Raw genomic sequence first — 16,714 nt, 5'->3', positions numbered from 1 at the left:
GAATTTTCTGAATTGTAATGAGGTCTCTTACTTTTATCCGGAGAATTCTGCTGTCTTATATAGCTAGAGAAACTCTACACTGAAATGCATTATATCTAAAATAGCCTAGGAGTTGGGTAACAGATTCATTTTGTAATTATTTCAACCTTTAAATGTATATGTTAGTTTTGAAGTCCACATACAAAAATGTACCATCAAATGAGTGCAATAGTATAAAAACATAAGTACGTAGTTATGTGTCTGACTGGAAGAGTCACACACAGGCTTTTGGTCTTGAGAAAGTACTCAAAAATAACACCCAAGGAAACCAAACCCAACACATAGAAGGAGGAATACGAAAGAACATAAGCAAACCACTTTTGCTGGGTTGCTATGGTTCCATAAAAGCCCCAGAACATAAGCAAAGAAACCTCCCCAAAATAACCAGAGCACTCAAGAGAAGACAAGTAATGACAAGCAGGGCCAGAGGTGAACGCTCCGTGTGCTGCAGGTGTCTAACAAAGGAAAAAAAATGAAATAAACACGTTGAATAAGAACTTAAATCATTTTCTTTCTATCAACAGAAAAGGCAATGCGAATCAAGCTCTCCCATCACTATTTTGGGAAGTGCCTGCATATAACATCACCGAGCAATTCACGGCAGCTCTCCTTGCATTCCATAAATCCACGCCAATACAATGGAGCACCATTTCTGATGTACAGGAAATATAAGTCCTTGAACTTGTGTGAAGGTGTCACGACTGCTCGCTCTCAGGCCACAAATACAGGCCCAGGACTAGTTCCCAGCATCTCGTTCTCATGAATTTTTATTTCATGGATAGAAATCAATAGTAAGCAGAGACACTAAAGTTTCTGGTCATTAACCCCTAGCACCATAAAACACATTTAGATTTTAAATACGACCATCATGGTCAATGAGCTGTAAATGCAGGAAAGCAGAGCAGCCATAAAAACGGAGATTTGTTTGCATAAACTATTAGATACAGGGCAATGTTGCATCTACATTTATTTACAAAACAGAAACCATACTTAACTACAATAAAAAATATTTTCATAGCAAATGTGGATACTAATCAAAGCTTGCCCCATGCGTTTAGGATTTATTATTTGACAGCAAATGTATGGGTATGGTACTTTTTACATACGCATGTTTCCTCTGAGGATTTTACTCCCAAAAATGTTCTCAATCTTGATATTAAAGCAAAGGAATGTGGTATCGGCTGACACAACATAATCCTGCAGGGTTCCTGAGCTCCTATTAGACCACCAGAGAGTTCGGAGCTCGACTTCAGCCGCAGATGACACGCACCGTCATCCATTCGGCAACTCCGTTTGCAGGAAAAATATAAATAGATGGAAGGAGGCGCCCTGAGCTTGAAGCTTTGAACTTAACACAGGAGATGCTGCCATCAAGATGGTTTTGTAAAACATTTTCACACTTTAGAAATGAAAATGCACATTAGAAACTTAACTCGAGTGCTGTCACTGATATAAACAGCTTTATTTCATTCAGTCTACACCGAATGCTTCAAGTTCATAATTACTATATTATGAAATGACAAGATGTTTTAGGTTTATAAAATTTGACCAAAAGCAATTAGATATTGTAAGGGCAATAAAACCAGCTAATAAATATTTTTCCCCATTATTAAGTGTTTTTAATATTCACACTGGAAGTTCAAATTTTTATTATTATTTTTTTAATTACCATTGAAGATCCTTAAAGCAAAACCATGGAGGAGAAACAGAACCATCCTGGTAATTTTGTTTTTCACAAACATTAAAAATATGGAGACCAGCTGCACAGCTGCACTGCTCCAATTCCCCACTTGCAGCTGGTTAATCACTGAGAAGTTAATTTAGTTTCTCTCTGCTAAATCGATCAGCAGTGCTACAACCACCAGGGAAACCAGGTTCCAGTGTGATTCTTCCACAGTGAGAGTTTAAACTTCATCATTACTTTGATGGAGTACCAGAACTTCCTAGGAAATACACTGAGACTGCTAATTCCATTGATGCTGTTTCTTCCCCAGACTGTAATATCAACAAGAAATATTATTGATTCTGGAAACAAATGATGAATCTTGCAAATAAATCCCACCGGTTACCTCAGCTCCTTTTAGCAACAACTCGGTTGCACCTGAAACCACTGTAGGAGAACAGTGGGTTTGCTAGAACTTCTGTAAGAAGATGAAGCAGCATCATGGCTTGTTGTAGATGAAGAATACTCAACAGTATTCTTCTTTAGACATCAACAACATATTGAAATGTTAACAACGAATGAAAATAGGATTTTTCTAAGCAAACCTTTAACTACTGAAACAATGAATACTTCAAAAGTCTTTGCTTAAATTAGTTTTGGGGTTTGAAGAGATGGCAGAAAACATTTTGTGGTTGGAAAAAACCAACCCAACCCAACCCACCACCCTGACATTTAGATGTGCTCATTCCAGGCTAAATAGTCTAATTAACGCAGCAGAGAAGCAAAGCTCGAGTGCGTACCCACCTAACAACTCCCGGGCTGGAACTGCTCTGCTGGCTCCGTTGCATGGAATGTTTGGGTATGGGGCAGATGAGGAGGAGTTCACCCACAACTCAGGAGGCGAATAGTTGAAAGATGACTGGTTACTGTGGTCCTGAAGCTCTTTACACTGACCAAGACTGTCTTGAGGAGTGCTTAATTCTTCAGAACAAGCCTGGACTGAACTAGAGGAAATTCTTCTTTGGTACAACGGCCTGCCTGGTCCTCTTGGTTCATACTGGGAACAAAAAACCAAAACATAAAAAGGTCTTTTGCTCCTTTTATTCAACTGCATGCATCAAATAAAATAGATCCATCCAATAAAAATCCCCTTTGTATTTAGAACACAAATCTAATAATTTTCAAGTGATATGTTGTATATTGTAGTCACTGATAACATATTTTAATCCCACAAAACAGACACGGAATGTTAAAGGAAGAGCAGAGTGTCAACTGAGACTCCCTAATTCTTATCAACCTTTACATCTTATACTCCTACGTGGGAGATGTAACTCACAGTGAGGAGGAAGATACTCAGCATTTACAAAGGAAGCACAGAAAGATACAGGAGCAAATGTTCAATTACAATGTGGAGAGGCAAAAAAATGGCTTTTAGTTTCCAAAGGACAAATGAGTGTTATGTATAGCAGGATTCTGGAAAGCATGATGCATTTGTGTACTGGATTTTGTGCACCTACACACAAAACAGACGCTCAGGAGAAATAATGCAGAGTAAAAATCACAAAACCCCATGTCTACAAATCATACACTTCTTAGCACTCTGGATTCCAATAGGGATTAATAACTCCTGTTCAAAACGTGACAGAGAGGGACAGAGCCAGCTGTGGTGTGGCAGCGTTCATGCAGCACAGCTGGATCTCTGCACTGATTTCCAGCCCTTTGAGCCCCCAAAATACACAGGGGTGGCTTTACGCAGAATTAGCTTGGGCCAGGTGGGATTTATTAAATCAGGTTTTCTTACGACACAAGTGTTCTGCTATGGTCTCAAGTTCGATGAAAAACAATTCAACCATATACACAGGTTAATCCTGAGCCAATTGGCTGATTCAAGCTGACTTTCCAGAGAGTCATTTCGTGAGTTTTCACCTGGGGTGTGGTTAAATTGCACTCCAGATAAATGACGTGCAGATAACTGAGCAATGATTGTGAAAAAAAATGAGTAACATTCAAAAAGCCAAGGCCTCCCGTTTCGTAGAGAAAATGTTATACCTGCACTGATGAGAACCACGAATACACACAAGGTGAACAGAGAAGACTCAGGAAAAAACGCTTACTTCCCAGAAATTGCCAGTGTGAGCTTTTAATACACGAGGTATTTTGCACTCATGCCCTCTTCAAGACGTAATTTGATATTAAAGCGACACGACGATTGCATAAGCACACAAAACCGCTTACCTCTTCTAAGCTGTGGAGCGAAGAAGCAGATACTGCTCGAGAAGTGAGTGGATGAAATGGCTCCTGACCGACTGCGTGCTGATGGTTTGGGATTTGTATAAAAGGGTTCTGTTGCGACCGGTGGGGCAGCGGAGGTATGCCGTAATGAAAGCCCTGCCCCATGAGGTGATTCTGCGGTAGGTTAGCGTAAGTCCACGATCCATCAGGTTGTAGGTATTTCAAGGGAGATGGGGTTATATGTTCAGATGGCATTGAGAAAGGGGGGTTGTATATTTGGGGTAAATGCTGCTGAAATGCTGGGTTATTGGGGAGTTCAATGTCTCTGTTGTTTTCGGTGAAGGTGGGGAAGTGCCCGCTGTGGTTGGAGTTGCAGGAAGGAGACGGGAGTGCTGGTGGGCTCCTGGGCTGCACTTGTCTGTATTGCAACAGTCTGGACTGGGGGGGCGGCATTTCAGCTAAGTCCCGACTTTCGCTTTGATCACGGTGTGACAGTTCTCTCAGCAAATCCTGGAATCTGTATTGACAGAATAAATGTATCAAACAACAAAAAGTTTTGCTGAAATCCCACTCTTGTTGAGGTTAAAAGAACTCAAAGTATAAACCAGTGAATTTAAACATACTCATCATTGAGCTTCCCAACCCTAACTTCAAAGGATGTGACTGTGAGCAAGCAGAAATTAGACACAAGAGGATTAATTGGATGAAATACCTACCTGGATCGTCTCAAAGTTTTAATAACTCTTGAGATTTCCTTTTCAGTCAGAAGAATCAATTTGTTGTTATCTCTTAAGAGACAACTAAGGGAAAGATTTCCTGCTTTATTATACAAAGCCAAAAACTTCACATAGTTAAAGAAAATTTTAACCCCTTAAAAAGGCAAAAAACCAGAAGAATCAGGGATTCGCTTGCACCATGTACTTCCAAACTTCTTCAAAAGGTGAGTACTCAATTCAGCACTTCAGAGTCGGAGAAGAGAGTGTTTAGAGGCTTTACCATGGCTTTAACAAACCCGATGGAAAATAAAGCATAGTGGGAGATGACAGTAAACAGAGGCAATTTAAAAATCCAGCCTTTCCAATACACGTGATTAAAGCTGATGACCACTGGAACTGGTTTTCTGTTGATGTTCAACAGCTTCCTTTCTTCCTCCCTAATGCTCCATCTCAAATTTAAGCATTTTTTTAAATCCTGCTTTTAAAAGCAAAGGTTTTTAAAAAAAAATAAATAAGAAAAATTTGGGTTTTATTGAGGAGCCGTGTTTGGGGAGGGATCGCTTGGTTTGTTTTCAAGCACATCAGTCTGAGACTGCTAATTCAATTAGAAGAATTTACAGCTTAAATAGGCCTCAACTACACTCAGACACCTCTTTAAAAACACAAGGTTGTTACTCTCTATCCATCCCTTATCCCATAAATACAGCACTGAAAAGCTCCATAAAAGTATTTTTCCACTACAGCTTTACTACCCAATATACTAACAGAATAAAGCATAACACATAATAAAAGCATCGTTGTAAATCAGCCTGCCAACTATTTTGACCTCCGTAAAAACAGCAGCAAAATGCAATACCCTTAAGCGTCTCGCACTCGATCACCGTGTTACAGACAGGTGCCCACTGCTCAATTTTACACAAGCTCTGATGACTCGATAGACAAATACCTTGAATATGTTGCCTCTGTTTCATCTTCTGTATTACTGGCAAGTTTCCAGTTTGCCCTAACTTGCTGCTGCTGATGCAATCCAACTGGCTGCTGAGGAAGATGTGGTAGATGAGGATGGTGATGGTGTTGATATGGAATAGTGCCTTGACTGAGATAGGCATTATGTTCATTCCATTGCTGTAACCTGGCTTGTTGTTGCTGCCTTATTGTTTCCAAAGCTACATTTCCATGCATACGATCTACAAAAATAGTTTTAAAACAAAAATTTATCTAATGCCCCTTCTTAAAGATCTTTATGTCAGAAAAAAAAGATTACTTTTCATACAGTATATTCCAGGGCCTATTATATACTAACTGCATTGCAGTGTATAACCTGGTTATTTAAATCATATGGAAAATCATATAAACATGAATCTTCTAATAAAGTGCTGAATATTCAAACATGCCTCAAGCAGCAAATTATGCTCAATGACATTACTTATGGAAACTAACCCAACAATGACCCAATTCAGAGCAATATCCCTGAAAAAGTAAATACCTCCTTCATTTTCACTTCTATGTAGTTATAATTGCACACTCTGAATTTAAATAAAGAAAAGTCACCTACCTAAAGTGTCCCCTAAGGGCATTCCTGATGGATTCTCTTCAATGAAGTTGTTCAAGTGGGTTGGCAGGACAGGGTTGTGCTGTGCGATAGGCCTCAAAGGATTATTGATTTCTTGTAACATAGGTGGGGGGTGTTGTTCTGAAATCACAGCATCTACAGCAGGAGAATGTGGTCGGTGGGGAATCGAGTTATTAAAAAAAGACTGGCTGGGGCCTGCCTGGTAAGCAGGGGAAAGCTGCGAAGGTTGCGGAGGCTGCTGATTCAAATGATTATGCTGCTGAACTACCTGGCTTTGCTGGGCTGGCATTTGGTTTTGTTGTTCGGGCAAATGGTTTTGCTGTTGACTTAAAAGGTTTTGCTGCTGTTGCAGAGGATACGGCTGCCTCGGGATCTGGGAGAGGTGCTGGAAGTGGCGGTTGGGAACTGTGTACTGGGAGTGGGGGGGGGTGAGATGGAGGTTCAGCTGCCTGGGGTTCAGATTATCTTTGCGATGAAATTTAGCATTGGGGTAACCAACGCTGGAACGTGACTCTGGGCTCCTATTCTGAGAATTTGCTTCTAAGTCAACCTAGAAAAAGAGAATGAAAAAACTTTGAAAATTCACATTAAGGAAACAAACAAAAGGCATATCAGTAATGCATAAATTAATTAAAAGGGGGAATGCTAAAAACAAACAAAACCAAGACAAACCCACCTGCTTGGATTCTACAGGTTTCTTCTCAGGTGTTCGAATTTTACTTATTTCAGGCCCAGCAGTGTTTTCACTTTTACCTAAAAACATAAAAGAAATTAATTAGTTCCAAGGCAAAAGTGATTATTTTGAGAGTTTTTTTTCCAGACACAGGAAAATTTAGACTTATTAATATCGCATTTACAGCATCATAGACATTTGATATAATTTCCCCTTTAATCTCTGTGCTTTGTTCATTAATCATCACTAAGTAGTTCTTGTAACTTGATTGGAAGTAACATAAGCAGCAGTTACCACTCAACAGCAGGACAAACCCATTATACCTCCAACATACACACCCCCCAACTTTGATTACTTCCTCCCCTGAACCTCGTAATGTTTTAGTTATTCTATTTGTAATGGCAAATCACAATTTATTCTCCCAAATCTGTAAATCCCTCAGTTTCACTTAAAAGAGACAAAGAAAATACCCATAATACCCTACTTAAAGTACAAACCCCTGCAAAACAGAACTGTGACATTTCTACAACTAACCGTTTCGACTTTGCTCGTGTTGCTCCTTGTCTGGATGCTGAAGCTGCTGCTGTTGTCCTATGCTAACTGGGGAATGATGTCCCAGGCCATAAGGTATAGGAGACCCGCGCCCATGTGCCTGTAACAGGTTCATGTTATATGCCATAGCTGCTTGATGAGTAATGAGTCGAGGGTCAACTGCAAACCTACCCTGATACCCCGTCCACGGTACCTGTATCGTTAAAAATAAAAGAAGATGCAATCTGTTAAGGTACATTAAAGGACATGAAGTAACGTGCACTCTGATATTCCAGCAGCAGTAACGAGCAGCTTTCTGTGCATCAGATGACTCGACACACTAACTTAAGACTCCAGGTGGAGCAGTAAGGGCAGGACTAACACAGGGGCAAAAAAAAGTTGTATCAAAACCCATTCTTGTTTCAGTGGTTTCAAAACTCAGCGAGAAATGACTGATGGACAAATTAGACTTTAAAAAACTTGATATTCATCTCCTCTGTAAATAACCAGAAGCAGGTGAAGTTCAAGAAAACAAAAAGCCCTTTCTCCTGGTAGTTAAAGACATGAGGCTGTGTCACAGGGGAAAGAGAGAAGCCTCTAACATGAGGAATTCCTTACGGTCCTCTTAGCACCTGGTGTTGTACCTTGTAGGACAGAGTGGATGGCCCAGTGGAGCTCTGCACCACAGACACACAGTGAATGGAACAGGACCACCGGGAGAACCAAGAGACTGCCCGCACGTTAAGAATGGCAGGGCCGCTCCGACGTGTCTGCGCTACATGGTATGTATTGCAGATCACCTTCCTAAATACTGGAAGTAAAATCCACCTCCTGAAAGCATGTAAAAAAAGTCAGGAATTTTCACAACATTTTAAATGTTATTCCTAAAAGGAATGCAACGGAAGGCAGCTCTGGATCAAATTAGTTCAATCTCACCCTGTAGGGAATTTATTAAAAGGAGGAAAGTGTCTAAATAAGAGGAAAGCGCAGGGAAAGTAATCACCACCACTCAGGCTGCCCAAGCATCCTTTACTGATTACAGCAGACAACCTCCTCGTGGTTCTACCTTGGCTACAGAAACTGCTTTAAACAGAGCAAAGAGATCATTTTATCTTACATGAGCATAACCACATTTTACTTCAGTCCCTACGTGTTTTAACTGTAACAACGTCCATGCAATTCTTTTTCTTTTTAATTAGTATTTGCCCTTGAAATGTGCACTTTGAACTTTAGCTTTAGGCTACTACTGCATCTGTGCAATCTCAAATGATCTGCAATGAGCTTCTTTTCAAAAGCAGCTGTCTCATTAGTACCTCTGTCTTCCCACTTAATTATTTTTTAAAAATCCATCCTCAGGGAAGGTGAGCTCGAAATACTTATTTTTAGTGTATTTCTTTTGATTGGAAATACATAAAATATATTAACCTTGGAACAATACGACAGAATTTTTAAAATTATCTTGGTTTGATGTTAATATAATGTGAGCGAGCACGACAAAGGTACAGCTGCTGGCTGCCTGATTGCATTTAATTTTACCCAAATGTAGATTTCTAGTAAGCTAGGAAATATTCCTTGACCTAGCAACGAAAACCAATCTATAGCTGCCAGCTGATCTAAGACATGCTACAGAAACTCCAGTTTCAGTTGTAAGTCCCCTATAGAGCATCCATAACCTAAACTACAATAGAGGACTTATATAATGAAAAAACAAACTGTGTGCCCATGTTTTGCACCACTAACGGGGTTAAACAGATGTGCACGTGTGGGTTCCACATCTTTCCCATCGTGAGTCGTGAACACCGCACAGGTTACCCACAACATCGCTCCTGCAGCCTTTGTTCCCTCCTCATTCTCCTCCTGGAATATTTGACTCTGGAGGTCAAAAATAAAGCAGGGGCTGCTTCCTTAATTTGTGCAAGTTTTGGTGAGACAGTTTTATTTGCGATGCAAAATTCCACACATAAATGTTGCCTAAAAGACCCGTTTAGGGATCTTCATTGTGTTCTCAAATGGCCCTGAGGAAAGGGGTTGGAGGGGAAACTGGTTCACCGTGAGCTTCTGCAAGGGGAAAACATTCCATTATGTTTATTCTTCTTATCACTTCACTTCAGACACCTTGCTCTGCAGACATCCAGAGCCAGTAATTTAAACTGTACGAAGCCAATAAAGAGAAACAAGCTCTGTCTGGATTGCCTGTGTCTCTCCAATGATTAAGAACTGGACTGGGCAATTAATCCAGATGCAGGTGTCTCAAGTCAGATGAGACAGATCCCATTGCTGTGCCTAAGCCCAGAGCTGAGAAAATACAAAAATTACATGAACATGAAATTGCTTTTAAGCTGCCTGGAGTTATCTGTGGGAACGACGTTTTTAAGCCCTCATTTTCTGGTGGTTCTCTGCACAGCCGCTCCCAGAGCCAGCTAAGCCCACATATTTGAACTAAAGCACTGAAAAAGCTTGCAAGATTTTCACTAACTGATCTTGCCATTCATATTTGTACATACAATAATTGAGTGGGGAAGAAGGAAACTAATTCTTACGGGCAAAGGCACAGACATGACCATATTTCCTCCATAGACAGCAGGTACGTATAGAATACTTGTCCCAGTGTGTGGATCTATCCTTTGAACAGGACTTGGAGATTTCCCCAGATTGGGGTGAGGTCCCAGAGGAGGAGGGGGAGGAGTATATGCCCGGATAGGATTTCCGATTAGAACAGAAGGATTGGGCTGAACTGAAAAGAAAGGAAAAAAATAATATAAATATACATATATATACACATTAAAAAACCTGATATATACACAAAAAGAATATGAAGACTGTTTCTTTTTTCATTTTAATAGCATCCATCTTTATAAAGCATGTGTGCAACTCTAACAGCATAGGGCTGATACACCAAGAGAAAGCATTAATCAAATCCTGTATCCTGTTTCAAAAATTTGAAGAGGCAGAAAACACGACTTGAGATGTAGAGAAACAGGGAGCTGGTAACTGCGTTCATGAAAGAATGTCCCAAACCAATTAAACACGCTGACAGTCAGAGCAGCTGTTAAACACTGCATCAAAACCTAGAACCACGCTCCTCTCTTGACCAGGGAACACAAGCTTTAACTGATCGCATTTGCAAATGAATAACAAATTATTAAGCTGTTGCATGCTACCTTGCAAAATATATGATCAGTAATATCTGGATACATGACAGCAAAATTTAAGTGCAAAGTGCATCCTAAAACAGCACATCCAGTATAGTGTCCTAACTTCTCAAGTGCAAATACACTTGTACAATACTTTACATTGCGAATTCCAAACGCAGCCATTTCCAAGGGGCCAACAATGCTGTGTTAAGGCTCTAAAGCCAGTGTGCACAGTGTACCCATAAAGGGACAGCCTTGGAAATACCTAATGTCCACTTTACAGTCTATAACCTGTTTCCCAAATGCACACAAGAAGTAAATGGCTTTCAAATAGAGAACAGAGCAGATACTCAATTTATGTCAAATTACTATCGGCCTCTCTGAAGCCAAAGTAGTGTGAGCTCAGAGGAATTCCTGGAGCAACAGCAGAGCCACTCACCAATTCCATCGGGTGGGAAATGGTCATTCTGGTTGTGATGATGGACCTTGCCCTTTAAAGGGAAAAAGAAGAATTGTAATGCTTTGCGTTCCTGTGCAAACAAAGCTGGTTTATTTCAAGTGAACATTATAATTCGGGTAGTGAATGGGAGGGAGGCAGAGCTGTAAAATTCAGAGCATAATTTGCTGTACTTTAAACTAGGTGCTTAAACACTTGAGATCTTCAGCTGAAATTACAGTGCTGGCAGTTTGAAAGTGTCTCTTCTGATTTCTACAGCACAAGTGCTTAGTTTACTAACAAACCAGGACCAAAATAAACAGAACGGTCTATACACAAGACTCTCAATTCCCCCAACTCTCCCCGTTGTTTTTTTTAATATAACAGCATTTTCAAATACTTTTATTTCATTTTAGGAAACAAAAAATATGATAGTGGTGTTCTATTATTAAAGAAAACATGTTCAAGGCTGAAGCACTCATGAGAAAAACGAGAGCGCAGCAATGACTTTTTAAAGACAATAATTTTCCAATTTAGGGTTTTCTGTAAGCCCCGTGTTTTGACACATGATGATGCTTCAGAAATCTGGTGTTTGTTTCAGCAAGGAATGCATCTCGGTGAAGAAACCAAATGTTCTCGCTTACAAACTCTCATTTGGGAAGGGCTGCCAAAGGGAAGCGTTTCCTTTTTGTGCTGTTACAGTTAAAAAACCTGTCCTAAAAATTTCAGCTAAATGATACAGCCTGCAACAAAAATGCAAGGCTATGGAAAAGACATACATCCCTTCCTTCCTGTACAACAGAAATCATCACTGAGGTGACAACCTGCCTTTTACTTGCATCTCTAAACACAATTTAATTAAATTATAACTCAAACGATCTTGAAATAAACTCCTAAGAACTGTTCAAATACAATTAGTTACTAATATATCACCCTCATAAAAAGCTCCACAATTTAGTGTTACTCTCTCTCACCCTATGTATTCTCATCGCTTCCTCACCTGCTTTTATAAAACCAGCTGAGTGGTAATCTCCTCTCTGCCCTCTCGATGCTAATGAAATCTGGCCTTCTGAAGGACGTTATCAGCCAGCTAACCTAAGCCATATACCGGTTTACAACGTATTTTTGATTAAATCACACCATTATCTAACATAAGTCCCTGAATTTTAAATGCGATTTTTAGACCAAACCAAATCACTTTTGGCTGTTATTTTGTCGTTTCCTCGTACTCCCCACCACAGCTGTATCGCCCTGTTGTATCTCGGGCTTCAGTCAGAGCACAAGCTGCTTGGGATGGGGATTGTCTCCTGTTCAGAGGGTTTAATGTGGTTTATCTAAATACTGAGGCCAAGATCAACGACTGAAGTTCATCAGGGTCATCGCAACACAGTCAACGAGCACCTGAGAGTGACCCAAGGTGTACGTTTTATTGATGCCATTTTAAAGCAACGGCTAGTTTGATAAACCTTTTACATCATCTCTCGCAAGGCATTTCGACATTCCCTTTCCGACAATATTCATCAGCAGCAAAACTTTACCTTTGGTGGTGACTGCTGCTGTTTGGTGGCATTCGCTGAATGTTGATGCCGAAGAGCTCGGGGGATGAACTCAGGAGCCAGTGGATTCAAGACATAAGTTTTCTTTAACTCCAGAGCTTCCAGCTGAGCTTTGATCTGTTCAAACGTGATACCGTGGAGACTTTCGTTCTCATGACACAGGGCAATAAACCTTTCCCAAAATTTCCTATGGAAACAAGTTTTCAGAAACAACAAAAAGGAGTAAGACTCGATGGCTGTTGTTAAAATTGAAACAGATTTAACATCACCGCGTGGCACTTTTATTTCTCCTGGACGCTCATTTGACACACCAAGCATCCTGCAGCCTGATCCAGGCAGCTGAACCCCGCAGCATCACGAAAAGCTCCCCAGTCATTTAAAGTGGACATATGGGTTTGTCCAATATATCAGATCACAGCACTGGGTATGTATCAGATTTAACAGTAATGACAGGGACAGGTCTAACTTGGATTTTTTTTCCGAGAAGACCAAAAACAACGCTTAAAATTCTGGAAAGCACGTGATTTATGGAATTTATTAAAGCTCAAAGAGTCACAGGGATTATACAAATCCTCAGACCCAAAAGATGCCAAAAAGATTCTACGAATTTAGGCAGATCATTCCATTGCAGTGTCGCAAATACCAAAGTTGAGATATACCCTCAAAACTACTGCTGTGAACAGTGCGGAGCCCCGGGAAGATTAGCACGGCAGGAGTGTCCAGAGGGCTTTTGAGATCCTCTGGTGAAAAACAAACGAAACCATACATTTTATTGCGTGTCAGGTATTTCTATAACATACAGAAGAAATTTCAAGGCAGAAAGAGAACCATCAGGTGACATATGACTTTCTCTATGAAAATTCTGTATTCAACTTTTTGCAGGGTGGAGGGGTTAGTTAAACCACGTAATAAAAAGAACATTCCTACCTGTCTTCTGCTTTCTCGTGACGTCTTTCTATTGCTTATAAAAAAATCTTTGCATTTTTAACATCCACAGCTGGATCTATCCAAAAATTTTACACTTATGGTATTTTTTTTAACCTCAAAAGAACTTTGAGTGAAGTTACTTAAGCTTAAAATATACTTAAATAAGATCTCAAGACATCTCTGTAAAAAAGGCCAAACCTGATTGAGCTGTTCTCTTTCAAAAAGATCCAAAGTAATTACAGTTACTGAAAAAGAGGATTAAAAACGACAATGATCTTAAAGGCGTGCTTGGCTACAACTCGTTCCAGTTCACCCTTCGGTAATAAGTTCTGCGACTGTTATTTCGGTGTTGTCTCCCCAAAACCTGTAAAATGAGGTTGCTGCCCACTGATTTTAACAGCAGTGTCATATTTTGTTGAGTAGCTGCCCTTTGTGGAAAAGAATAAGTGTCTTTCTTGCAAGAATACTGTAAAGTTATTGATGTATTTAAGAATTCTAAACAGTTTTCCCTACCAGAACATCTGCTCTGGTTTTATACAGGCAAAGAAACGCTCTTTCAAAACTCAGGATGCAAGATGGGCCTTTTTCTGCATTTCACTGTAAGGCAAATGTATCTTGCAAGGTTCTAAGCGAGGATTAAAAACCAAAATGAAATACTTCACCGGGATGCTTTAACGACGGAACTCGCTCCAATTAATCAATTCAGTCACCGAACCTGCTGCCAAGTACCACAAATCCACTGAGGCTCCTCCGCTTTGCTGAAAAGGCCCCGAGCAGCCGCGCAGTGTAAGAACAGAGAATAAAACGCTGCCGGCTCTGCCCCAGCGGGTTCTGCGGTTCAGAGGGAGCGGCTGCCAAAGCGGCGCTGTCTGCTCCGGTTGCGCCGCGCACACCGCGCTGATCACCCTGGGCACACTTCACAGAGTCGCTCCAAGCGCCGCTGCAGAGCCCTGACTCATCTTGACAGGGATTAGAATAGTTAGAAAATTCCAGCGCTCTTGAAACTTTTTTGAGGTCTGTTTTTTCCTAACGAAACGTCACTTCTTTCTTTCAGACTTCCCTACTCCTGTTGTACTAAAAAAGAATCGCGCCTGAGCCCCTCCAGCGCTGTTTTCAAACAGCGAATGTTCAATTATTCAGTGAAACAAGACAACGGTGTATTAAAGCGAAAGCTTGACGTACATCTCAATAAAGCTCCAGTGTTCCTTGTTTCTTAATTATCTTTTTGTTTTATAATTTGGAACAGCTATACATTATACAAACAGCTGCTGGCCTTCAAAATGCAAACTCAATTCCCAAGTGTCAAGACTATCTTATGTACCGTGCTGACAGGCTGTACTTTTATTTTACTAAGTTTTTGTAGGCCCTATTTCATATATTTCGAAGGAGTTGTACTTGAAGAAACTGTTGACCCCCCACGTTTGAAAACCCTTTGGGTTTTTGGGTATTTAATTTAAAACCTCAACACTCAGGTTTATGTGGAAACTCCAGTCCTGCTGGGATTTAGAGACAATAAATGATGTGGTCATTCTCCAACAAAAACTGTATTTTGACAGATAGTTAGAGAACCAATACTGGTCCTAGGTGGTAATTAGACTAACTAGGGATTAACTAATTCTCCAACTTACTCTCCAGGTAACACTGCACATCCCAAATTAGGGTGTGTAGAAGCCTGTACAGATACTCCTGACATAATCCCAGCAGATAAGGGGTAAATTTAGGTTATATTTCATAAACGAAGGTTTGGCTCCTATTTGGGTTTTCAATTCTAATCTTTGAAATCACATCCATTTTCAATACAGTACAAGACGACTGCTCAGGAAAGCAGAATAGAATGTAGATAGGACAACTGACTAATAGGTATTTTTAGCTGTATTATAATAATTTAGTCAGTGCAGTGTTTCCTCTCTTGGAGAAATAAGCCTCAGGGTTTATCTCTGATCATCTCAACATTTCAGCTCTTCCAGCAGGAAAAAACAAACCTTTGAAGAACAAGAACTTGTTATCCTCAACATCGGTGTTTACATCGCTCAGCATTTGCCACATTTCTTCATTTAGGTCTATAAAAAGTAAATTCACTCAAATCTTCATGAGTTTTTTCTTCGTGTCATGAAGACATATAAAAACATAAACAATGGTTTTCAAGTGTTCTACCTCCAAACAACTGCCATAATATTCAACTTTAAAATGCTACATTATATCACAGCACCTCAAAGAACATCCAGAATTTTACTAAATCAGTCACGCCTAACCACATTTTCTACTGTCCTTAGCCCTGATTAACTGAAGAATATATATAAAGTACCTGCATCTCCCAATGGAACATAAAGCAATAGGATCTCCCACCACAGCTACCAAGGATTGTGCTCTTGTAATGGCAGTGTTGAGAAGTTTGTAATTAGACAGAAAACCGTAATCCAAGTCTTCTGTGGAATCCTCCAGTAACTGCTCTTTCCTTTTAATTGGCGTTTGCTTATGTTTGCACGTATGCCGTGTTCGTACTGTGCTGAGAAACAACACTCTAAACTGTTTTCCTAAAAGGAAACAAAAAACCAAATGTCTGAGAGAAACGAAGCTATTTCTGCTTAGTAACACAATCAGAGCGCTGCACTTGCAGCCAGGCCGCACACCCGGATATTCTGAAGACCTGATGGGAACCCCTCACATGCAGAGTTTTATGCAAGAATAATAACATTTAAAAATTTTAAAAGATGCCCTATAAATAGCATATTCTATCACAAGAATATTTCCTCTTTAAAAAACTTATTTTTCATCTTGATATTAATCACTCCAGAACTTTCTGAAATGCTAATTCTCTTTAGAGCTTTGCCAATCAACCGATAACAAAACTTATATTTTGTATTCGACATTAAAGAAAGAAAGTTCTGGACATTTGTTTTGTATTTGTCTCAAATATAGGAATATCTCCCATGGAAAAGCAGAACACACCACTCACTGTCACTCAGTTCTTTCATTACTGACTGGCAGTGCAGCCTGGCAATGGGTTATGCCTACACAACATTCCTGTTATCAATGTGATTCCAGGAACAAACACCTACATTTGTGGACTCCTTTTTACAGTCTATGCTACAGGTGCAAAAAACAGGCAAACATTTTGAAGCTAAAGCCTTGTTACATTTGTATTTGTAACTGGTTTTCCCCTTACAATAAAAATCCATCAGTTTTCACATTTTTCACTCTGTTTTTTAAAAAAGCTTGAACCTAATTTTGAAA

The 16,714-nt window shown here is 39.9% G+C and overlaps 1 protein-coding gene across 8 annotated transcripts in view; it reads right to left on the bottom strand.

The window, feature by feature from the left end:
- HELZ (helicase with zinc finger) overlaps positions 1-16,714 on the bottom strand; it is a 72,499-nt gene that overhangs the window by 1,843 nt on the left and 53,942 nt on the right. For all 8 annotated transcript variants that reach the window (XM_065034959.1, XM_065034958.1, XM_065034956.1 and 5 more), the window contains 10 exons: positions 15,786-16,014; positions 12,536-12,740; positions 11,001-11,052; positions 9,968-10,161; positions 7,431-7,641; positions 6,900-6,976; positions 6,206-6,773; positions 5,597-5,837; positions 3,938-4,451; positions 2,507-2,759 (listed from right to left, as the gene is read on the bottom strand). In XM_065034959.1, the coding sequence (XP_064891031.1) occupies positions 2,507-2,759; positions 3,938-4,451; positions 5,597-5,837; positions 6,206-6,773; positions 6,900-6,976; positions 7,431-7,641; positions 9,968-10,161; positions 11,001-11,052; positions 12,536-12,740; positions 15,786-16,014 (2,544 nt within the window). The remainder of the gene's footprint in view (positions 1-2,506; positions 2,760-3,937; positions 4,452-5,596; positions 5,838-6,205; positions 6,774-6,899; positions 6,977-7,430; positions 7,642-9,967; positions 10,162-11,000; positions 11,053-12,535; positions 12,741-15,785; positions 16,015-16,714) is intronic.

This window comes from Columba livia, chromosome 18 (genome assembly GCF_036013475.1).
Source record: "Columba livia isolate bColLiv1 breed racing homer chromosome 18, bColLiv1.pat.W.v2, whole genome shotgun sequence".
NCBI lineage: Eukaryota > Metazoa > Chordata > Aves > Columbiformes > Columbidae > Columba > Columba livia.
Note: the sequence above shows the minus strand (reverse complement) of the source record. Positions and strands in the feature narration are given on the sequence as shown.